This window comes from Lutra lutra, chromosome 3 (assembly GCF_902655055.1).
Source record: "Lutra lutra chromosome 3, mLutLut1.2, whole genome shotgun sequence".
In the NCBI taxonomy this organism is placed as follows: Eukaryota; Metazoa; Chordata; class Mammalia; order Carnivora; family Mustelidae; genus Lutra; species Lutra lutra.
This window is the reverse complement of record NC_062280.1, coordinates 52,985,485-53,005,944: the sequence shown is the minus strand read 5'-3', so window position 1 is coordinate 53,005,944 and position 20,460 is coordinate 52,985,485. Positions and strand designations below refer to the sequence as shown.

Genomic DNA, 20,460 nt, shown 5'->3' with positions numbered 1-20,460 from the left:
GATTTTCCTAATGGCCTTGAAGACACACACAGTCTTGTTTTAAAGGGGGCCAGCATAGGAAGGGAACTAATAGCTTCCCCACTGGTGGGAGGAGGAACTGGCAGAGAGCCAGAAAAACAAAACAAAACAAAAAAACACAAAAAGCCATGCACCATAACACAAAATTATTGGAGCTCAGTCCTCCAACTGCAAGAAACTAAAATCTGCTGATAACTAGGAACCTCGGACTCTGACCCTCCAGTGAGGTCTCAGCTCTGGCCAACACCTTGATTTTAATTCTGTGAGATCCCAAGCAGAGAACCAGCCATGCTTTGCCTGAATTAGACCCACAGAACTGCGAGATTAGTAATTTTGTGTTGTCATAAGCCACTAAAGTTGTAGTATCTTGCTATACAACGGCAGAAAACTGATACAGTGAGTGACCATCAGGAAAAAGGAAATACATACAAAAATTACAATTATTCTTACCATGTGGAGTATCTTCTCCCGTGCTATGACCCTATCATTTATTCATTCAATCATTCATCCATCTATTTATTCAACACATACTTTTGAGCATGTTAAATGCTTCAGACCTTATCTGAACCATATAGGCTCTTCATGAAACTGAATTCAAGACACCAACACCTAAGAGGGTGCCAACATTTTTGTAAAAGTTTCCTCCGCTCTTCCAAACCGCCTTGAACTTTGTTCTCCATGTTCTCATTGTAATGATTTTCTGGATTATCTTCCTCTTGATGGTATTCTCTGCTATATTTCCTCTGATCCTATCATTCCTTAAATATTTATTCTCTGAAGAATTTGCCCTCACACATATAGACTGTAAGGAAAGTCAAAGGGATTATTGGATGGGATAATTTCCTTCAGTCATAGGCAATTTAATATCTACTTTCCCTCTATCACTACCTCATTGGATGGTACCATGGAGCACCAAGATATTTGGTCTTTGAAGTTCTTACTGATTTATGCCTGCAAATGTAAAGTAGACATAGCAGCGATAAAATAGATCATTCATGTGACATCTATATAAGCTAGTATATTTGTTTTAGTGTTTTATCAGCCACAAATTCATGGTGAAAGAATTTGTGCCATCCTTTATGAATATAATTTTACTGGTATTTTGGTAAAATTTCCTTTTTTTTTTTCCTAAAGATTTATTTGTCAGAAAGAGAGCAAGAGTGAGAGAGCACAAGCAGGGGGAGCAGCAGGCAGTGGGAGAAGCAGGCTACCCACTAAGCAGGGAGCCTGATGCGGGACTCAATCCCAGGACCCTGGGATCATGACCTGAGCCTAAGGCAGACGCTTCACTGACTGAGACGCCCAGGCATCCCGTAAAATTTCCTGTCTTAAAAGGTATTCCTTATATCATTAGATACTTCTAGGAAGTCTGGTATATGGCATATATAATTAGATAAAAACTATTAAATATATAAAAAACCTCTAAAGGCAAATTATAATGTCCTGGATGGCACAAAGATATACTTACTGTGTATCAGTTACAACTGCCTCTGATCTGTAAAGGTAAACTACTCTTTAGGTTATATTAGACATAATTTAAAAAAATTAAACTCCAGATTATTATAACATTTGCACTGGATGCAAATAAAACTAAACTTTTCTAGGTGGCTTCAAGCTTAAAGTAGTCCTTTTTTTTTTTAAGATTTTATTTATTTATTTGACAGATCACAAGTAGGCAGAGAGGCAGGCAGAGAGAAGAAGGGAAGCAGGCTCCCTGCTGAGCAGAGAGCCGGATGCGGGGCTCAATCCCAGGACCCTGCGATCATGACCTGAGCCAAAGGCAGAGGCTTTAACCCACTGAGCCACCCAGGTGCCCCTTAAAGTAGTCCTTTTGATTTATGGCATTCATCATGGCTGTAAACAAAGGTCAGGCTCTACTGAGTTTGCAACTGAAACAAAGATTCAAGTGCAAGTAGTCTGGCCATTCGATGATCCCAGAAAAGACTAGTAAGTGAACAGGGAAGGAAAAAGAACTAACAGAGAGTACATTACAGATTAATTATGCTGTGGGTAACCGGAGTTTAAACCTTTAGGGATCTCTGGTAGAGAACAAGCAGTCCCATGGAAGGGTGAAGAAGCTGGGATAACATATGCCATATGCCCTCCATTGGCTTGAGGTGTGTTTCCAGGTAGAATTAATGCCCCAGAAATAACTAGGTGGGCAAAGTGGCCTCTGGCAGTGAAAGACTACTCTGACAGGTGCTCAGGCAAAGGGACAGAGGTTCTGTCTGACTTTTGGATGCTATGATGCAAGCAAATGGAAGGAGAGAAAGTACACACCATTTGGAGAGTACCTGCTGTGAGGATGGAAGTCATTTTAAGTATATTGTTTATGGAGATATGATAGACCACATATCATATGTTATAGATTTTTTAGTGATCTTTCAAGGTAAGCATTGTATTTCCTCCTTTACAAACGAGGAACAGGGTGCATGAAAAGATCAAACAGATTCCCCCACTTCACTCAGTTTATGGGAACCTGTCTTTGAAATACAGTCTATCAGCCCCCAAATCCCATGCTCTTCCACATACTTAACATCTGCTTCTTGGATATTTAAAGAATTAAACTCTAGACTGTTCAGATTTCACTGTTTTTCCCTAAAGTGTCCATCTGATCCCATGTTCATATTTTTCCAGGATCTCATCTGATACCACATTACATTTAGCCATCAGGTCTCTTTAGCTTACTCTGACCAATGCTCAGACTGTCATCTTTTTGATGACTTTGATAGTTTTGAGGAACACTGTTTAGGTATTTTACAGACTGTCCCTCTGTGTGGGATTGTCTAATGTTTATCTTGTGGTTAGAATGTTTTTGAGACAATGACCATGAAGGTGAAGGACCATTCTCATCACATCATATCAGAAGTGTAGGGTGCCAACATGACTCACAATGCAGAGCCCTGGTCACTTACCCAAGGGAGGATCGGCCATGTTTCTCCACCATGAAGTTATAACCCCACCACCAGCTTTCATGTTTTACTGTTTGAAAGCAAGTCAATAAGCAGAGTCCACATGCAAGGTGGGCAACAGAGTTAAATTCTACTTTCTGAAAGGGCGATTATCGACCTAAATTACTTGGACTTCTTCTTTTCAGAAGATCTTAGAAATAAATTTTAACATGTCTCTAAAAACTTGAGTCTAAAATTGGGGACCATATCTTTATATTAGATTGGTCTGTAACACACTAAGGCTCGTGTAATAAATCTCGTTTGGGCCACTCGTTTCACTGGCAAGATGAAGACAAGTTCTCTTTAGTAGATGGAATTATAATGTGACCACTTTTGCCACATAGAAGTGGCATTTTCTCTTAGCCATGTATAAGACATGGATTGAACACTGGCCCCTGAGAGCTTTAAAGACCACTTTGATCATTCCTTGATGTTGCAATGAGCAAAAAATGTGCTTCTGAATTTGTCAGGTTTATTTTATTTTATATTTTTGCAGAAGGAGTGTCTCTTAAAAAAATTCTGCATTTCCCCACCAGATGCACATGTTTTACTTCTTTTAAATATAAAGAACATCCCCTTATCTATTTAGAGAGTTAGCAGCTAGAAAGTTGGAGTAGGAATATACCTATCTGGTAGGTTTTCATTAGAAGACTAAGGTCTTTTATTAAAAACTGGAATGGACGCTAGGCTGTTTCTATGGTAACCTACTGAAGACTTTTTTTTCTTTAATGGAAAGGTATCAGTTCTGTATATACTACACGTGGCTCCTTGCTCTCTATTGGATCAAGTCCTTTGATAAAAGAATAAAAGAAATGAACTGAAAGAAAGTTATATAGTCTGTCCCTGCTTGTGGTGAAATTATACTTGGGTAATAAATAACAAGGATAAAAAGCCCTTTTCATTTTTGCCTGTATTCACCATGTCATTTTTAATAACAGAAGTTCACGTCCAAGTATTTTCATGAGGTTGTATTAGGAATAGGCTACAACCTCTCTTTTGACAACCTTTGCAGTCTGAAAGCTCTTTGCTTCTTTTGTCCCTTCAAATCAAAATTCCCTTGCTTGACATTTACATTCTATTATAATCTTAGCTCCTCTACTTATAAAACTTGATGTTCCACTCTCCTCAGTCCAGGCCTTCTCTTCAGTTTGGACCAGTATCCCTGCTGTCCTTGCAGACACTCCATTCTCTGTGCTTCCTGACAGCTCTGTGAAGCCTTTCAGACCCACTCCTGTTCTTATCAGAGGTTTCGTTGAATGCCCCCTAAGGCATAGCAGTACACAGACTTTTTGTTTCAACAATGACTGTTTTGTATTCTCATTTGGATTGAGTATAGGGATTGTGTGCCTATTTGTTTATTTAGATTTCATCTTGTAAAAAAGTAGAAGTAGATTTAAACAGAATTTTACATATATGTGTAACATATACACAGAGAGAAATAAGAGAGAAAAAATTCATCTGCATAAAAATGGTAATGTTTAAAAGAACAAAAGAACTCAAATAAGGCCAGTGTAAATATTTTGTCATAAGATATTATTAATTTTCTCTGGATAAACCAAAAATATTATTAATTTTCTCTGGATAAACCATGTGTCTGGCAGCAAAAAGAAAAGGAAAAATCTGTTTCTCAGGAGACAACCAACTCTTCCTAATACTCAATGCAGTATGAAATTCTCTTAGGGACACTCATGGAAGAATTCCATGTTATGTAACAAAGAGCATCTTTACCAACTTCCCTATACACAAAAAAAGAATTTGAGCTCTGGGTATATTTTCATATTCCTCTTGGTGCCCATACATTGCTGGGTATACGTATGGTGTTCAAGGAATTCTTGATTAACAGAGTTTTTCTTTAAATCATTAGGTTTTGGTGTCTGACAGATTGCCTAAAATTTTCACATTGTTCTAAGACATTTTATATAAACAATTATATATATATTATATATAATAAAACAATTATATATAAAAATAATTATATCTAATATATATAATAAAATTTTATACATACATATATATGTATTTATTTATTTATTCCCCCGCTAAATTCTAGCTTTCTAAATTCATGTGTCTGCCCTTGGAACAAAGATTTCACAAATCATCTGGACTTGCTGCTCTTGCGTATCTAACAATAGGGATAAAGAATACTAGAACTGCTGAACATCTAGTTCAGCCATATCAATTACAGTATTAGAAACTAAAGACCAAAAGGATAATGAACTTCTGTACAGCCACTGCTATGAGCTGGATGTTTGTGTTTCCCCCTCTCCCTAATTGTTATGCTCACCCTAGCAGCCTAGGTCATGGCATTTGCAGGTAAGGTTTGTGGGAATTAATTAGGTTTAGATGAGGTCACGAGGGTGGAACCCCAATGATGGGATTGGTGCCTTACAGGGAAAGGAAAGGAAAGGAGAGACCAGAGCTAGCTCTCTTTCTGTCACATGAAGACACAGCCAGAATGTGGCAGCATACCAGCCAGGCAAGTGTCCCTGCCAGAGCCTGACCATGCTGGCACCCTGATCTGGAACTTTCAGCCTCCAGTCACATGAAGACACAGCCAGAATGTGGCAGCATACCAGCCAGGCAAGTGTCCCTGCCAGAGCCTGACCATGCTGGCACCCTGATCTGGAACTTTCAGCCTCCAGAACTGAGAGAGACATGTCCATCTGTTATTGAAACCACCCAGTCTACGATCTTATGTTATGGAAGCCTGAGCAGACTAAGATAAGCAGAGAGCAATTTTGACACTCAGGTCTTCGGCTGTTATCTTCTTACCAAAACTGACTCAGATCAAGTATGATGTATAATAAGGTATATGAAAAACGAAACCCATTTACGATACCTACTAGGGTTATTCTGAGAATCAAATTCTAATACATTTAAAGCATCTGATAAAGGTGTACTAGGGGAATAGTGTTTAATATAGAAGAGATTCACCCCCATCACTGTCATAGGCTACTGGGACCAAAAATTCATGCTCTATTCTTAAAAGCTTTAAAAACAGAAATAACTAAACCAACTCTTGCTGCTGATCTGTGCTTTAATTTAGTGTAGAATGCAATTAATCTTAGAAAAATATTTTATGCAAAGAAGGAATTATTGGTATATTTCTGTTTAAATAAAAATGATAGGTTTTAATGGTGAGAATAGATTATTAACTAGGACTGCCTACTAAAATGAGAGAGAACTGTTCATGGTTTATACAGAAAACCAATGACATTCCCATGATATCTGAGACACAATTCTTATTTATTTGACACAAAGAATATAGAATTCGGCCATTAAAATATAAAAGGCATTTTGTTGATATATTGTCACTGCTGTTATGCCTACATTTCTAACCATGCAAAATATTTATGGAATATATACTTACTCTAAAACATTTTGTTTTCTGTCACACAGATATGTAAGCTTGCCTTTAGTTGGTTTATCTTCATAATATCTTATATATAACTCTTTTCCTTTCTTTCTTTTTTTCTTTGAGAGAAACAGAGATCAAGTGGAGGGGGTGGGGGGAGCAGAAGGTTAGGGAGGAGAAAATCTTAAGCAGGCTCCACAGTCAGCCTGGAGCCCAGTGCAGGGCTTGATCTCACAACCCTGAGCTCATGACCTGAGTAGAAACCAAGACACTCACCTGACTGACTCACCCAGGTGCCCTTGATAACTCCTTTCAAAAACTGGTAAGTATTAACTAAGGACCACTTTAAGAATCTTGGTACTACAAAAATATTATACTTGGCATTTTATCTGGCCATAATATTTACAGATTTTATAGATTTTTCCTTTTCCCAAACTTTATGTTTCCTTCCCTGGCACTGGTTAGTCAAGCAGCTGAATATGAATTTCTTAGTTTTTTGTTACTTATGCTTTATTGTGCCACCTTTTCTTTCCTGGAAAAATCAAGCTTTCACAGTTGAAAGAAAAACAGAAACCTAGAAATACCCTTACCTGTTACTTCTCTTCTATAGAATTTAATAACTATGATAGAACTAAGAACTCTAAGAAAAGGAGTTTCTTAGGTACAGCAAAGCAAGGAATTTTAAGTATGGATTCTGCTTCACTTCCGGTGAATATAAAAATAGGCTAGCCCACACCGTTAATTTGGAAATCATAGACATTATTTACCTTACTTAGAAGCTAATAAAATGGCTTTTACTACTAGATTGATCCAAGATGAAATTATTACAGCACTTGCTATAAACAGCTTTACATGATAAATTAAAATAATTATTTACATCCTCAGTTGAAATTTAGGTACACATGTGGTCTTAGTGGGGAGAAACAGGAGATCATTTCAAAGGACCTTAATGTTCTTTATATATAGTAGATTCATGCATTCACATTATTATTTCTTTTAATATTAAATATAGAAATGTCAGGAGGAAGATTACTTGAACAAGGAAGCAGCTCAGAGTAATGATAAGACTAAGGTGTTGAGTCAAGAAGAATTATGCATAAATCAGGAGAAAAACACTTAAAGATAAAACGGAGAGAGGAATGAGGTTCTGAAGATTGAAACAGCGCAGAGGGGAAAAAGCTCTGCTGGGACTGAATGGTTGAATGAAGACAAGCTTATGTTAGTAATGTTAGCAGAAAGCTTGGAGTGCGTCTACTTAACATGGGCTGCAGGGGAGATAAACGGGTAAACTGAGGGAACAGACTGATGCTGCTAACATTTTTCTTCTGCTAGAGTTTTGTGCTAATGGCTTACCCTTCTCAGTAAGAAAAGCTCTACTGATGGTGTGAGGTAACAGAAGGGTGTGTGTGTGTGTGGGTGTGGGTGTGTGTGTGTGTGGGTGTGTGTGTATTGGGATTTTATTAAACTAGTATTAAGCTTTCTTCTTTATAGAATTGTGATATTTAACTTTTTAAGGGAGGTTTTAAAAAAAAATCTGGGAAACTCATTAGTAAAATGTATATAAATTTACATGAATTTCCCAAAGACCTTAAAATATTTTAACATTTAAGCCCTATAGAAATTTAATTTTACGCTCTTTAGAGCATAGGCTAATATGATACACTATAATTAATCAATTAATCAACAGGATAAATATTTCTTTTGTCCTGCTATGTGCAGTGACATACTTTGATATCATTTTTTGTTGTTTCCTAAGATGACTTATTTTTTAAGCTTTTATTTATTTATTTGAGAGACAGCGAGAGAGAAAACAGGAGCAAGAGGGAGAAGCAGATTCCCCACTGAGCAGGGAACCTGACTGACATAGAGCTTGATCCCAGAACCCTGAGATCATGACCTGAGCCCAAGACAGATGCTTAAGGGACTGAACCACCCAGGTGCCCCCTAGATGACTTCTCAGAGACTGGTGTCCCTTTAAGTTTAGTCTAGTGTCCCTCCTTGTTGCTTTCTTTACCAGGAATCAGAGTAGAAATTTTTATCATTTCAACACTAGGAATAACTGAACCTTTTTGAAGGTGGCTTGTTTTTATATTATTTACACAAAGAATCATATAACCAATTTTGTACTTATTAGCTAGAAAGCTCAAAGCCAAAGGTTTGGCTTATTTAAATGAAGGTGGGATTTCAGGGAATTAATTTTAAGTACTTTACAGTAAAATAGTAAAAGTGCTTTCTAGGTTAACTTGCACTGCCAATTCTTCCAGAGCTTTTGAAAAAATGTCAGGTGATAGATATTAATGATCATTATGTAGAGATATATAAGATTATACCCAGAATAAAAGATAAATCTAAGAAATGGCCAATATTAGTGCTCATTTTATAGGAAACCTTAAGAAAAAAAATTTCACAATCTTTGAGTAACTCCTACCAGGAAAAGAAAGGGGTTGAACACAACAGATTTGCTCTTTTGTTTTTATGCCAGAAAACACTCCAACCAGGAAAACTAGGCAGAATCACATCCTACGTTTAAGTTTAAGTTCCTGCAAATTTCAATAATTTCCAGGCTTACCAGATATTCCTTTAACATAATAATGCTGCTCTCCTCCAGCTTGCATGTATCCAGCTCATTTAAACATTTAATGAATGGGACATGCTCCTTCTTTCCTCTTAGGCCATTTCATTTCACTTGCAAATTTACCCTGGTGATTTTAATTCTATTGTGCAAACTTTACTAAAAGGGGACCAAATTAATGTAGAAAGGGCTTCTAAGTAATTATAATGCTGATAAAGATGCAAACCGTGTCAATTCATTTTTGCTGAATGAATGTATTCATTACAATCTGTGAGTACATCAGAATGCATTACTAAAATAATAAAACTCTTTCTAGGAGAAGGTCTGTAATAAGGCCAGGAAGTATTTTTTTTTAACCCTCAAAATTTGTTTACTATCATAAGGTTAGATTCTTCTTAAATATAAGTCGTCACATTTTAGAGGAGACATTTGTTTGAAGTATTGATAAAACCTAATGATCTCTTCTTTACCTTGGCAGAACACACGGTTTTAATAAATGGCTAGCGTAAGCTTCCCTAAAGGCTTCCTACCTTGAAAAATGGCTGTGAATCATTTACTACAATAAATTACATGGAATGTTTCCATATGCTTTCTAGCTGCCTCCAAATGAGTGGCTCCAGGGAGAAAGAGAACATTATAAATGCATTTGCTAAAATATGAGTATTTTTCCATCATTTTATATATTTTTTTGTCTTTAGAAATAATGAGTACAATATGCATGCTTTTTCCCCCTTTTGATTAAAAAGATATTGCAATTCAAAGGGAAACACTCACCACTGGATTTTTAAAAATTTTATACTGATACTTGTTATTAAAGTAAAATGGTTATTTTATAAATATATTAATCTTATATCTAATTACAGGTATATTTTATATAAATTTTAAATAAAAAATAGTGTCAGATACATGACCAATAAGACTAAGATCTATTTGCCAATTTTGATATTGGCTCCTTAAAGCAGATGTAAATGCCATTAAAAAAATTAGCAAGACAGGAAACAACATGTGTTGGAGGGGATGTGGAGAAAGGGGAACCCTCTTCCACTGTTGGTGGGAATGCAAGTTGGTGCAGCCTCTTTGGAGAACAGTGTGGAGATTCCTCAAGAAATTAAAAATAGAGCTTCCCTATGACCCTGCAATTGCACTAGTGGGTATTTTTTTTTTTAAGTTTTTTTTTTTTAAAGATTTTATTTATTTATTTGACAGAGAGAGACACACAGCAAGAGAGGGGACACAAGCAAGGAGAAGAGGAGAGTGAGAAGCAGGCTCCCGGCTGAGCAGGGAGCCCAATGCGGGGCTTGATCCCAGGACCCTGGAATCATGACCTGAGCTGAAAGCAGACGCTTAACCGACTGAGCCACCCAGGCGCCCCTGCACTAGTGGGTATTTACCCCAAAGATACAGATGTAGTGAAAAGAAGGGCCATCTGTACCCCAACGTTTATAGCAGCAATGGCCACGGTCGCCAAACTGTGGAAAGAGCCAAGATGCCCTTCAACGGACGAATGGATAAGGAAGATGTGGTCCATATATACAGTACGGAGTATTATGCCTCCATCAGAAAGGATGAATACCCAACTTTTGTAGCAACATGGACGGGACTGGAAGAGATTATGCTGAGTGAAATAAGTCAAGCAGAGAAAGTCAATTATCATATGGTTTCACTTATTTGTGGAGCATAACAAATAGCATGGAGGACAAGGGGAGTTAGAGAGGAGAAGGGAGTTGAGGGAAATTGGAAGGGGAGGTGAACCATGAGAGACTATGGACTCTGAAAAACAATCTGAGGGTTTTGAAGGGGCGGGGGGTGGGAGGTTGGGGGAACCAGGTGGTGGGTATTGGGAAGGGCATGGATTGCATGGAGCACTGGGTGTGGTGCAAAAACAATGAATACTGTTACGCTGAAAAAAAAAAAGTACCTCATTAAAAAAGAATGGTACTTCTGCAACAAAAAGAGAAAGCATAACAGCAAGCAATGATTGAAATATATAAACTCTTTAAAAGTCTGTACTTGAAAACACACCAGAAACAAAATATCAAATCTGAAAAAAAAAATCTGGAACACGTATCATGGAAGGTAATAATCTCAATAAAGTATTTTTATAAGTGGAGAAGAGAAACAAGAGCTCCCTCAACCACCAATGAAAATGTAAGCAAAGATAAAGGCAAAAAGCGGACTAGAAAATCTACAAAGTATGGATGTCAATTTTTAAATTGCTTAAATGCATTAGCATTAGAGATATGATTTTAAAAAGATAAAATGTTTCTTCCATGCTAAATTGGCAAAGATGAAAACAGAATAAAGCAAAAATACAATGCCTGTTTAGGGTTGTTCAGTCTGATCACAATCCTGGGGAGCAGGATTAGAAATCAATATAAATGCAATGAACATATATGTGGTAGGGAATCAGCCAGATTTAGATTCAAACAGGCTTTACCTCCTAATCATATTACCAGTCTCTCAGGGTTCCCATTAGACTCATGAGTAAAATCAGGATAGTAATAGTACGTACTTCATAGATTGTTGTGGGAATGAAAGGCAGATATGTATGTAAAATATTTACCATAGCGCCTCTTCATAGCTTAGCAATTAGTCCCATTAAACTAGTAAAACCTTAAAAGGGACAACTTGTCACAATGTATTAAAAGCCTTATAATGTTGCAAAAGTTTTGACTTGTCCGATTTACTTCCAGACAGTATTTTTTTTTATAAAGATTTTATTTATTTATCTGACAGAGATCAAGTAGGCAGAGAGGCAGGCAGAGAGAGAGGAGGAAGCAGGCTCCCTGCTGAGCAGAGAGCCTGATGTAGGGCATCATGACCTGAGCCAAACGCAGAGGCTTTAACTCACTTAGTCACCCAGGTGCCCCCAGACAGTATTTCTAAAGAAGTAAATAGAGATGCTTACAAGATTTTAGCTACAAGGTTATTGAGGAGCCTCACCTGTAACAGTAAAAATTCTCTAATGGTACTGTGTATTAAATAATAGGGATTAATTAAATAAGTTATAGTGTATCTATTCAAATATGCCCTGTTCAGGTTAAGAAGTTGTTAGCCAATGGATAGCCAAAAAGAAGTTAAATTATTTGGGTTTTAAACAGTATGTCTTAAGTTTGTGAATGGAGCAGTATGTGGTCAACAGTGCAAGTACACAGAACAGTGTCAGTGAACTGCAGAGATATGAAAATGCACAGAGCCTACAGGGAATGGAAAAGTATCAGACATATGTCTACAGGACAAAAAAAAAAAAAAAACACCACCACAAACTATTAGAATATCAAACGAGACTGTGCTGGGAAGTCAGATGAGGATGAAACTATGTGGGGTTTTGTATATATACCTAACTAAGGAATACATAACTACACATAACTAAGGAATTTTTATGTAATTCATAGGGCAGTGGAGAATTGCTGGAGATTTTCATCAAATTTAATTATAAAGTGGTATATGTAGAATGTAAGCATGGAATTCCATATGATGTGTGGTAATAAGGAGGTTTTCTGATCACATAGGTCAAAGAAGTTAGAGGCCCTAGTTATAAACGGTCTTGGACATCAGAGTCAAGGTATATTATTTTCATGTTAATATGAGGATTGGGTGACCAACCAAACTTCAGAAATGTCTATGTTGGGTTTAAATTTTGGATGCTTATGTGAAAGAGAAGAAAATGAGCACATTCTGAAAACAGCTAAGTTTGAGATGCCTGCAGAGATTCCCAGTAATTAACTGGCAAGAGATTCCAGTGTTTAGAAGAGAGGTTGGAGATAAAGATATAAATCTGAGGTATTAGCATCATAGGGGACAAGGAACTGCTTCCAGGAATCAATTTCATCTTTTCAGAAGTAAAGAGAAGACAATCCCATAACTTCCAGTAATATACATTCTACTAGGAAACTGTAAGTTCTTCTTTCCCATACACACACACATATGTATATAAATATATATTCAAGTTTTAATCAAATTCCTATTTTCATTCTTTTGAAAGTGTTTAATGTTCATCACATTATTTGTGAATGAAAGCATTTCAAGAACAAATGGGAATGGACTTTCTATTTATGTCATTATTGTTTGAAACAGAAGATTTTTATTACTAAGGTTCTAAAAGAATACCTCAAAAAAAAAAAAAAGAGTACCTCAAGATGATCAAATGTTGAATGTAATAATAATTCTACATTTGGTATCTTATTTTTACAGTATTCTTGCTACAGAAACTTCCAAGCATTCTTTCATTTTCTTGGCTAGTTTTTATTAGGTCCCTACCATATCCCAAGCCCTGGGTGGGGTGGAGGGAGAGCATGTTGGGTATTTGAGTGTTTAGGTGTTTAAGAAAAGTATTTCTGGCAACTACTGAAAAGTAAGTTTCTTCCTGATATCTCCAAGAACATAAAAAAAATAATAATAACAAAACTCCCAGGCAAGGGGAAATGGTTAAGGGATAGTTGTCAACAAACACAAAACACCTTCATTTAGAAATGAAACCAAGTGGAAATGCTAAAAACAAAACAAAACAAAAAAACAGTGTTAACATCTCATGAATTTTGTGCAAAAGCAAGAGTGAGAAACTTGATATTTTATATGGGTTGGGGCTACTTTTAAAAATTTTAAACAAAATAACCATAAAAATAGATACTGCTTCCATAGTAACATAAAAGAGTAACAATAAAACACAGGGAAGGTAGCTCTGAGAATAAAATCCCAAAATTGTTCTTTTCTAAAGTAAGTAAAAAATGTAAACATTTCCTTAATTAGGGACGAACTAGGATCAATCATCCAAGAAATATTGAATTCCATCAAAGTATAAATCATAGTAGGCTTTTATGTGAAGGTTTAATTTTTTCATAATATATATTAAAACAACAGGAGAAGCAGTTCATTTTATTAAACTTAACAATATCATAGTAAGTGTGTGCATTTACCTTGCCTCTGGCATTAGCTACTGAACGAACACTTCTATTTTCTTACAGAGAAAAGAGAAACAATTGAGAATAGAAACTGAAATATGTAAAGAGAATAATTAATGTCAATAGACCAGTGTATGTCCCGAGTGTCCAGTATTTGCCAAGCTAGTGTTAGTAGTTATATAAATTTCACTAAATCTTTAGAGGAAAAAAAGAAAATTGGGGGAAAGTCTTTAACCCACTTTATAAGTAGAATAGTAAAGCTAAAAAATATTAAGTAATTTACCTTAAATGACACAATTAATCAAGTCAGAGCAATGCTCTAAAATAATACTCTTTTGGGACACTGGGGTGGCCAACGTCTTCAGCTGAGGTCATGATTGAAAGGTCCTGGGAAGGAGCCCCATGTCAGCGGGGAGCCTGCTTCTCCCCCTCCCAATGCTACTCTCCCTGCTCATGTTCTCTCTCCCTCTCAAATAAATAAATAAATAAATAAATAAATAAACAAACAAATAAATAAAATCTTAAAAATAAAATGCTACTCTTTTATTCTCAATAGTTTAATTTTCTCTATTTTTATTTGTTTAACTCTGAAAGTAATACGTATATACAGAAAAATGTGGGGTAAAAAGTAAAGTTTCCCATTCCAACTCCTTCTTCTCACCAGAGGTAATTATACTGCAGAGAAATTTGTATGCATTTCTAACAGATTATATTGCATCTATACAAATATAGATATTATAGATATTTTATAGAGAAAAACGTTCACATACATTGTTCATAAATGAGGTAATTCAAAGTAAGTTTTATTATGGATTTTCCCCCTCTTTTTCAGTTTTCCATGACAATACTTATAGACCTCTTTCACTCAATTTGGTGACTGGAGTTTTCAGTACTATGGATGAGCCGCAATTTATTTAAACATTCCTGTCTTGGTAAATATTTAGCTGTGTCCATTGCTCTGTTACAGCAAAAAGGGGTCATATAAACTTTCTTCTATGCTTATCTGTAGACATCGATAACTAATCATGTAGATGGAAAAACTCTGGTTTTAATTTCTACCTTGTATTAAGTTGACAGTGTAGAAACATCAGAATATACGTAGGTATGGGTTTTTACTTACTGTTTGTTCCCTTTATTTATGAATCCCTAAGACTGGTGTCTTTATATACTTCCAGTTACCATGACAATAACACTATTCTATGGCAATGTCTACGTAGTACTATGGTATAAGTCTATTGTTCTTTTTTTTAAAAAAAAAAGATTTTATTTTTTATCTGAAAGAGAAAGAGAGAGATCACAAGTAGGCAGAGAGGCAGGCAGAGGGAGAGGGGGAAGCAGGCTCCTAGTTCAGCAGGAAGCCCAATGCAGGGCTTGATCCCAGGACCCTGAGATCAGGACCTGAGCGGAAGGCAGAGGCTTAACCCACTGAGCCAACCAGGTGCCCCAAGTCTATTGTTCTGATTGTGAATTCTTTCATCTATTTACCTACTATTAGTTATTAGTTACCTACCATATCCCAGGCCCTTGGCCAAGTACTAGAGATGAAGAGAAGAATAAGACATAGTCCCTGATAATAAGAAGGTTATGGTAGAGTGGCATAACTTCTTTCTAGGTGTTTGAACACTTGTAAATGAGTAATGTAGTTTTTAACATTTATGATCCAGGTGTTTTGTGTCATTTAGACAAATACAGGTATGCCTGGTTGTATTTTTTAATATTAATTATGGCAACTTAAAAATCAACGAGCATAATTCATCTAGATTATCTTCCTTTTCATTTCCTATCTTCATTTTCATCTGCCTTAGAATTAGGATGAAATCATAAATACTGTGTTTTTTTGGAATTCTGTAGGTCATCATGGTGCAGATAATCAGTTGACTTTTTTCATCAGCTGATGAAACACATTCTGGAGACAGTTCTACATGTCCACCCAGTATCCATAGTAAATGAACTGTAAGGACATTTACACATGTAAGGGTAGTAAAATATTCTGTGTTTTTGTGCTACAGGTATTCAAGTAGCATATTTCTGGCCAAAGAGACTTACAGGGAGGGGGGTAAAAAGCCTTTAGGAAGTTTTGTTTTTCCCAGTAAAAAAAAGGTCAGTCATGACTACTACAGTTCTCTACCCCAACTTCTTCCTGCCCTGAATGTGGATATGATGTCTGGAGTTTCAGCAGCCCTTATGTGACCAGCTGATGATAAAAGTTAATTTTAAGGACTGAAGAATGGAAAGTTAGAAAGTTTTTGATTTCTTGACAAAGTCACTGAAGACCTGAACAAATGTCAAGAGTTGACTACCTTTAGATCTCTTACTTCCATTTGTGAAAAAATTAAACTCTGCATAGTTAGACCACGAACAGTTAAGCTGTTGGCCATTTCCAAATGAATTCACTGGGATTCTATTGGTTTTGGTAGAGGTCTGGTAGAGGTAGAGGTCTAGGTAGAGGTTTTGGTAGAGGTCTCTCACATTCATTGTGAATCAATATAAAAGCTGGACCATTTGTGAATGCTCTGCCATTGTTCTGTCTGTATTGTTTTTTCCTATTATTCTCTTTCATGAAGTTATTTTTCCATGCTGTAATTTAGAAAGTTTATTTAAATATTTTTCTGCTTAAGTTGAAATTTTAGAACACTAATTAGGATTTTAATAATTTTTTTTTAAAGAGGAAAATTTAATTTTTGAATGTTCTCCATTTAATCACACAGGTCCTATTTGAAGTATGGGGTCAAAATGCAACAGGGCTACTGCTTTTTCCCTGGAGATTTTTTTTTTTTAAACATATAATGTATTATTTGTTTCGGGGATACACGTCTGTGATTCATCAGTCTTACACAATTCACAGTGCTCACCACAACAAATGCCCTCCCCAGTGTCCATCCCCCAGCCACCCCATCTCTCCCAACACCCTCCCTCCAACAACCCTCAGTTTGTTTCCTGAGATTATGAGTCTCTTATGTTTGTCTCCTTCTCTGGTTTCATCTTGTTTCATCTTTCCCCTCCTTTCCCCTATGATCCCCTGTCTTGTTTCTCAAATTCCTCATATCAGTGAGATCATATGATAATTGTCTTTCTCTGACTGGCTTATTTTGCTTAGCATAATACCCTCTAGTTCCATTCACATCCTTGCAAATGGCAAGATTTTGGGGGGTTTTTGATGGCTACATAGTACTCCATTGTATTCAGCTGCATTACCAATATAACCATGATGTTGTGCTGCATAGAATAACTTTTACTTCCCAATTTCACTCTAATACACTAGATGAAGAACTCACTGATGTGTTTCTCCTCATTTTTTTGGACAACTTGTCTATAGAGGATTAGCTACCTCAAACTCTGTTATGAATTCCTACAAACTCTAAATTCTGCCTCTCAAAATGGCCATGACAGTAGGGCTGCTCCACCTGAAGGCTCAGGGCTAGGCAGCCTCCACATGACCCACCTTGCCAAGCCACTGTCAAACATTTTATTAAAGAGAGTACAAGGATCCCTGTTATAGTCCGACAGATCTCTGATAACTGGACAGCAACACACAAAAAGGTTGGCCTAGACTTTTAATCAACCATCAGTTTTGTTTAAACACTTCATTTTTACCTGGTTCAAAGGGCATCTTCAGAGAGCCAAAGTGCAAATCTAACAGATGTGTTTATCACGCATTTTCAACTTTACTGAACCTCAGAAATTTATAGAAAACATGATATATATAAACACTTAAAAAAGAAATTTAGAATAATCACTGTTGGAAAACATCACTGTTCTTGAGGGATTATTTTATACTACTTGGTTAATAGAATAAAACGTACTGTTCATTTGCTCATATATGGTGAAATGAGATCAGTCAAAAATATTTGGCTATCTTCATTAATTGGGCTCACTTATTAAATTCTATTTATTTAAATGCTATAGTATTTATTTATTAAATTCTGTAGTGTTTTCTTAAGATAGTGGGATTAATAAGATAGCCAAAGTAGTTCTTGATTTGAATGTCCATTAATTTCCTAAGCTAAGACTTTACTGTTATTGGCATGTGAGTCATGGTTTACTGTGACAATTTTCACAGCAATACTTTCCCCCCAAAGATGAAGCTGATTAAAAAAAAAAAAAGAGAGAGAGAGTTTACCTGATTTCCTCCCATACCATGACAGTTGAATATACCCACTTTTTCATTTTCCTTGCGGCCCATGTTGTCTAAACACTGGTTGGTTTCAACATTTCTTATCTAAAGGAAACACACAAAAACAGAAGTCAGATAGTGATTTAAGTGAGAAAATCTTCCTGGTGTTATCAGATTGTATATTGATAATAAGATGATGCATGTTTGCAAGGAAATTTCCCCAAGAAGAACACACTGTTTTAAATATTTATTTTTCCATGTCCAGTCTTAATTTTGTGTCAATTTCTATCTCCTACGGTAGTAAATGTGAACAGCAATGGCATTGTCATTAGCATGTAATCAAGAGGCACTCCTCATTTATAGCACAGTATCAGAGAAAGAGGAAACATTACAAATTAGTCATTCTTCTCTATATCCTCTTAAAATTAGGACAGTTGCCAAATTCGCTCAAAAAACCAGTCTATTCTTGAACTCCTATGGTACCATATGCAAAGGAATTGAAACAAATTGGTTGAATATTCAAATTAATGTGTTTTTAGGTTGTTTTATTACTAGATGTTCCATCCTGTTAGTAAAGATTAATTATTGTTTATTTCTGTAGCTAAAACATAGTCATACATCTTTTTTCATCCCTAATGCCAAACTTAATGGAAAAGAGTTGACCCTAAGAAAAGCTATTACAAGACTAAATGGTAATTTCACATTAAAAATCCCTTAAAAACAAGATTAAACTGCCAACTGCAAACATAAGATTCTTGGTTTATACTCAAATACTGCATTAGTTCCATAATTAATATAATGTTAATATGTATTTGAGACACATGTAATTACAAAAGCCATTCACTGAATTTAAAGATGCTAAAATTACTAAATCAAGCACAAATGAATAATAAAAATGTCATTTCTAAAAAATGGAATGTTTTTAATTTCTTCTATTATTTTAAACCCCAAGTATGTATTGATATCTGTCCACTCTGTTTCTGAAAAGTTCTTATCTCTGACTCTTCTTAGAACATGCATATTTCACTGTTCACTCATATATTACTTGCATGTACCTATTTAGTTATCTATGCTTTAAGCACTCATTTCTTCATATTGGCAAATTAATAAGATCAAAAACTTCTCAAGAGGATGGATTAGGTATATATGAATCACGTTTTTTGTATGATGCAGAGCCCCAAAGTCAAGTAATGGCTCCTGGAGTTGGGAAAAATGGTGTGATCTGCATTAAGGCCCCAGTCAGCAACTGAGAAGAGGGGGGACCGGAGTTCATACTTTGCAAGGATTGGAAAGAACTGAGCACAACTGTCAAGCCCTGTTCCAATGCCTTGAAATTTAGAGCAGGATTATAGATGCTCCCATGGAGAAATCTGAGCAGCAACCCATTAGAAAGGGCAGAACACACCGTGACTATCAAAGCGAAAGGGGGCGGCGCCTGAGTGGCTCAGTAGCTTAACCTTCAGACTCTTGGTTCCAGCTCGGGTCCTGGACAGAGTCCCTTGTCCTGCTAAGCAGAAAGTGTGCTTCCCTTCTCCCCTTCCCTCTGATCACCAGCCCCCCCCCCGCCAACAACATGTGCACTCTATTTCTAAAATAAATAAATATTTAAAAAAATAAAGAGAAAAGTTACAAGCTTCAAGAAGAAAAATGCTGTTCAAGTTCCATACTGGTAAGTTTGGGTTATCTGGTGTAGGTTGGTTCAGGCACTGGAGGATACCAAGCCTATACGCAAAGGTTAAAGATTTTTTGGGACCTGTAGCTAGGACAGGAGTGAGAAAGGTAACAACTGATAGATGATGCTGTATATCAGTCTGTTTATGTTTCACATAATCTAATCACTATGTCACATATAACTTTATTTTTAAGTCCTTTATATGAACTTTTCTTGTTAACATTTCACAAAAGACAGACTTCTTGAGAAACAGTAAAATGATGTATTGTTATTTATTAATCTAAAAAAGTATGGGAGAGTGTAAACAATAATATTTACAGGAATAAATATCTCATAAAATGATTAATTCATCTTTACATGTAATCTATGCAATCTGATTCAAAGGACCTTGGCTAGATTGATGGTACTTGAAAAAATACTAGTTAATAATTACAGGGGCTAGAAGCTGAGTCATTTATAAAATTTTGTCTCTTTGCTGAATGACAGAAGATTCAAAGCCATTTTCAGGCCAGAAAATGCTTTTTTTTTCTGACAGAAGCATTTCAAAGAGACATGATAGATTCATATCAACCTACTTTTTGACAAATTAAGCACAGAACAAGAAAGCTTCCAAAGTATTTTGTCCCCAGTAAGAGCCTATTATTTTTTTTGAAGAATTTATTAATTTATTTGACAGAGAGAGAGACAGCAAGAGAGAGAACACAAGCAGTGGGGAGTGGGAGAGGGAGAAGCTGGCTTCCTGTGGAGTGACGGGTGGCTCGATCCCAGGACCCTGGGATCATGACTTGAGCCAAAGGCAGGTGTTTAACAACTGAGTCACCCAGGTTCCCATTATCTACTTTTTTTTAAAGATTTTATTTACTTATTTGACAGACAA

The 20,460-nt window shown here is 36.1% G+C and overlaps 1 protein-coding gene across 11 annotated transcripts in view; it reads right to left on the bottom strand.

Annotated features, from left to right (window-relative positions):
- Positions 1-20,460, bottom strand: part of GALNT13 (polypeptide N-acetylgalactosaminyltransferase 13) — a 549,504-nt gene that overhangs the window by 25,096 nt on the left and 503,948 nt on the right. For all 11 annotated transcript variants that reach the window (XM_047721767.1, XM_047721766.1, XM_047721773.1 and 8 more), the window contains one exon: positions 17,918-18,016. In XM_047721767.1, the coding sequence (XP_047577723.1) occupies positions 17,918-18,016 (99 nt within the window). The remainder of the gene's footprint in view (positions 1-17,917; positions 18,017-20,460) is intronic.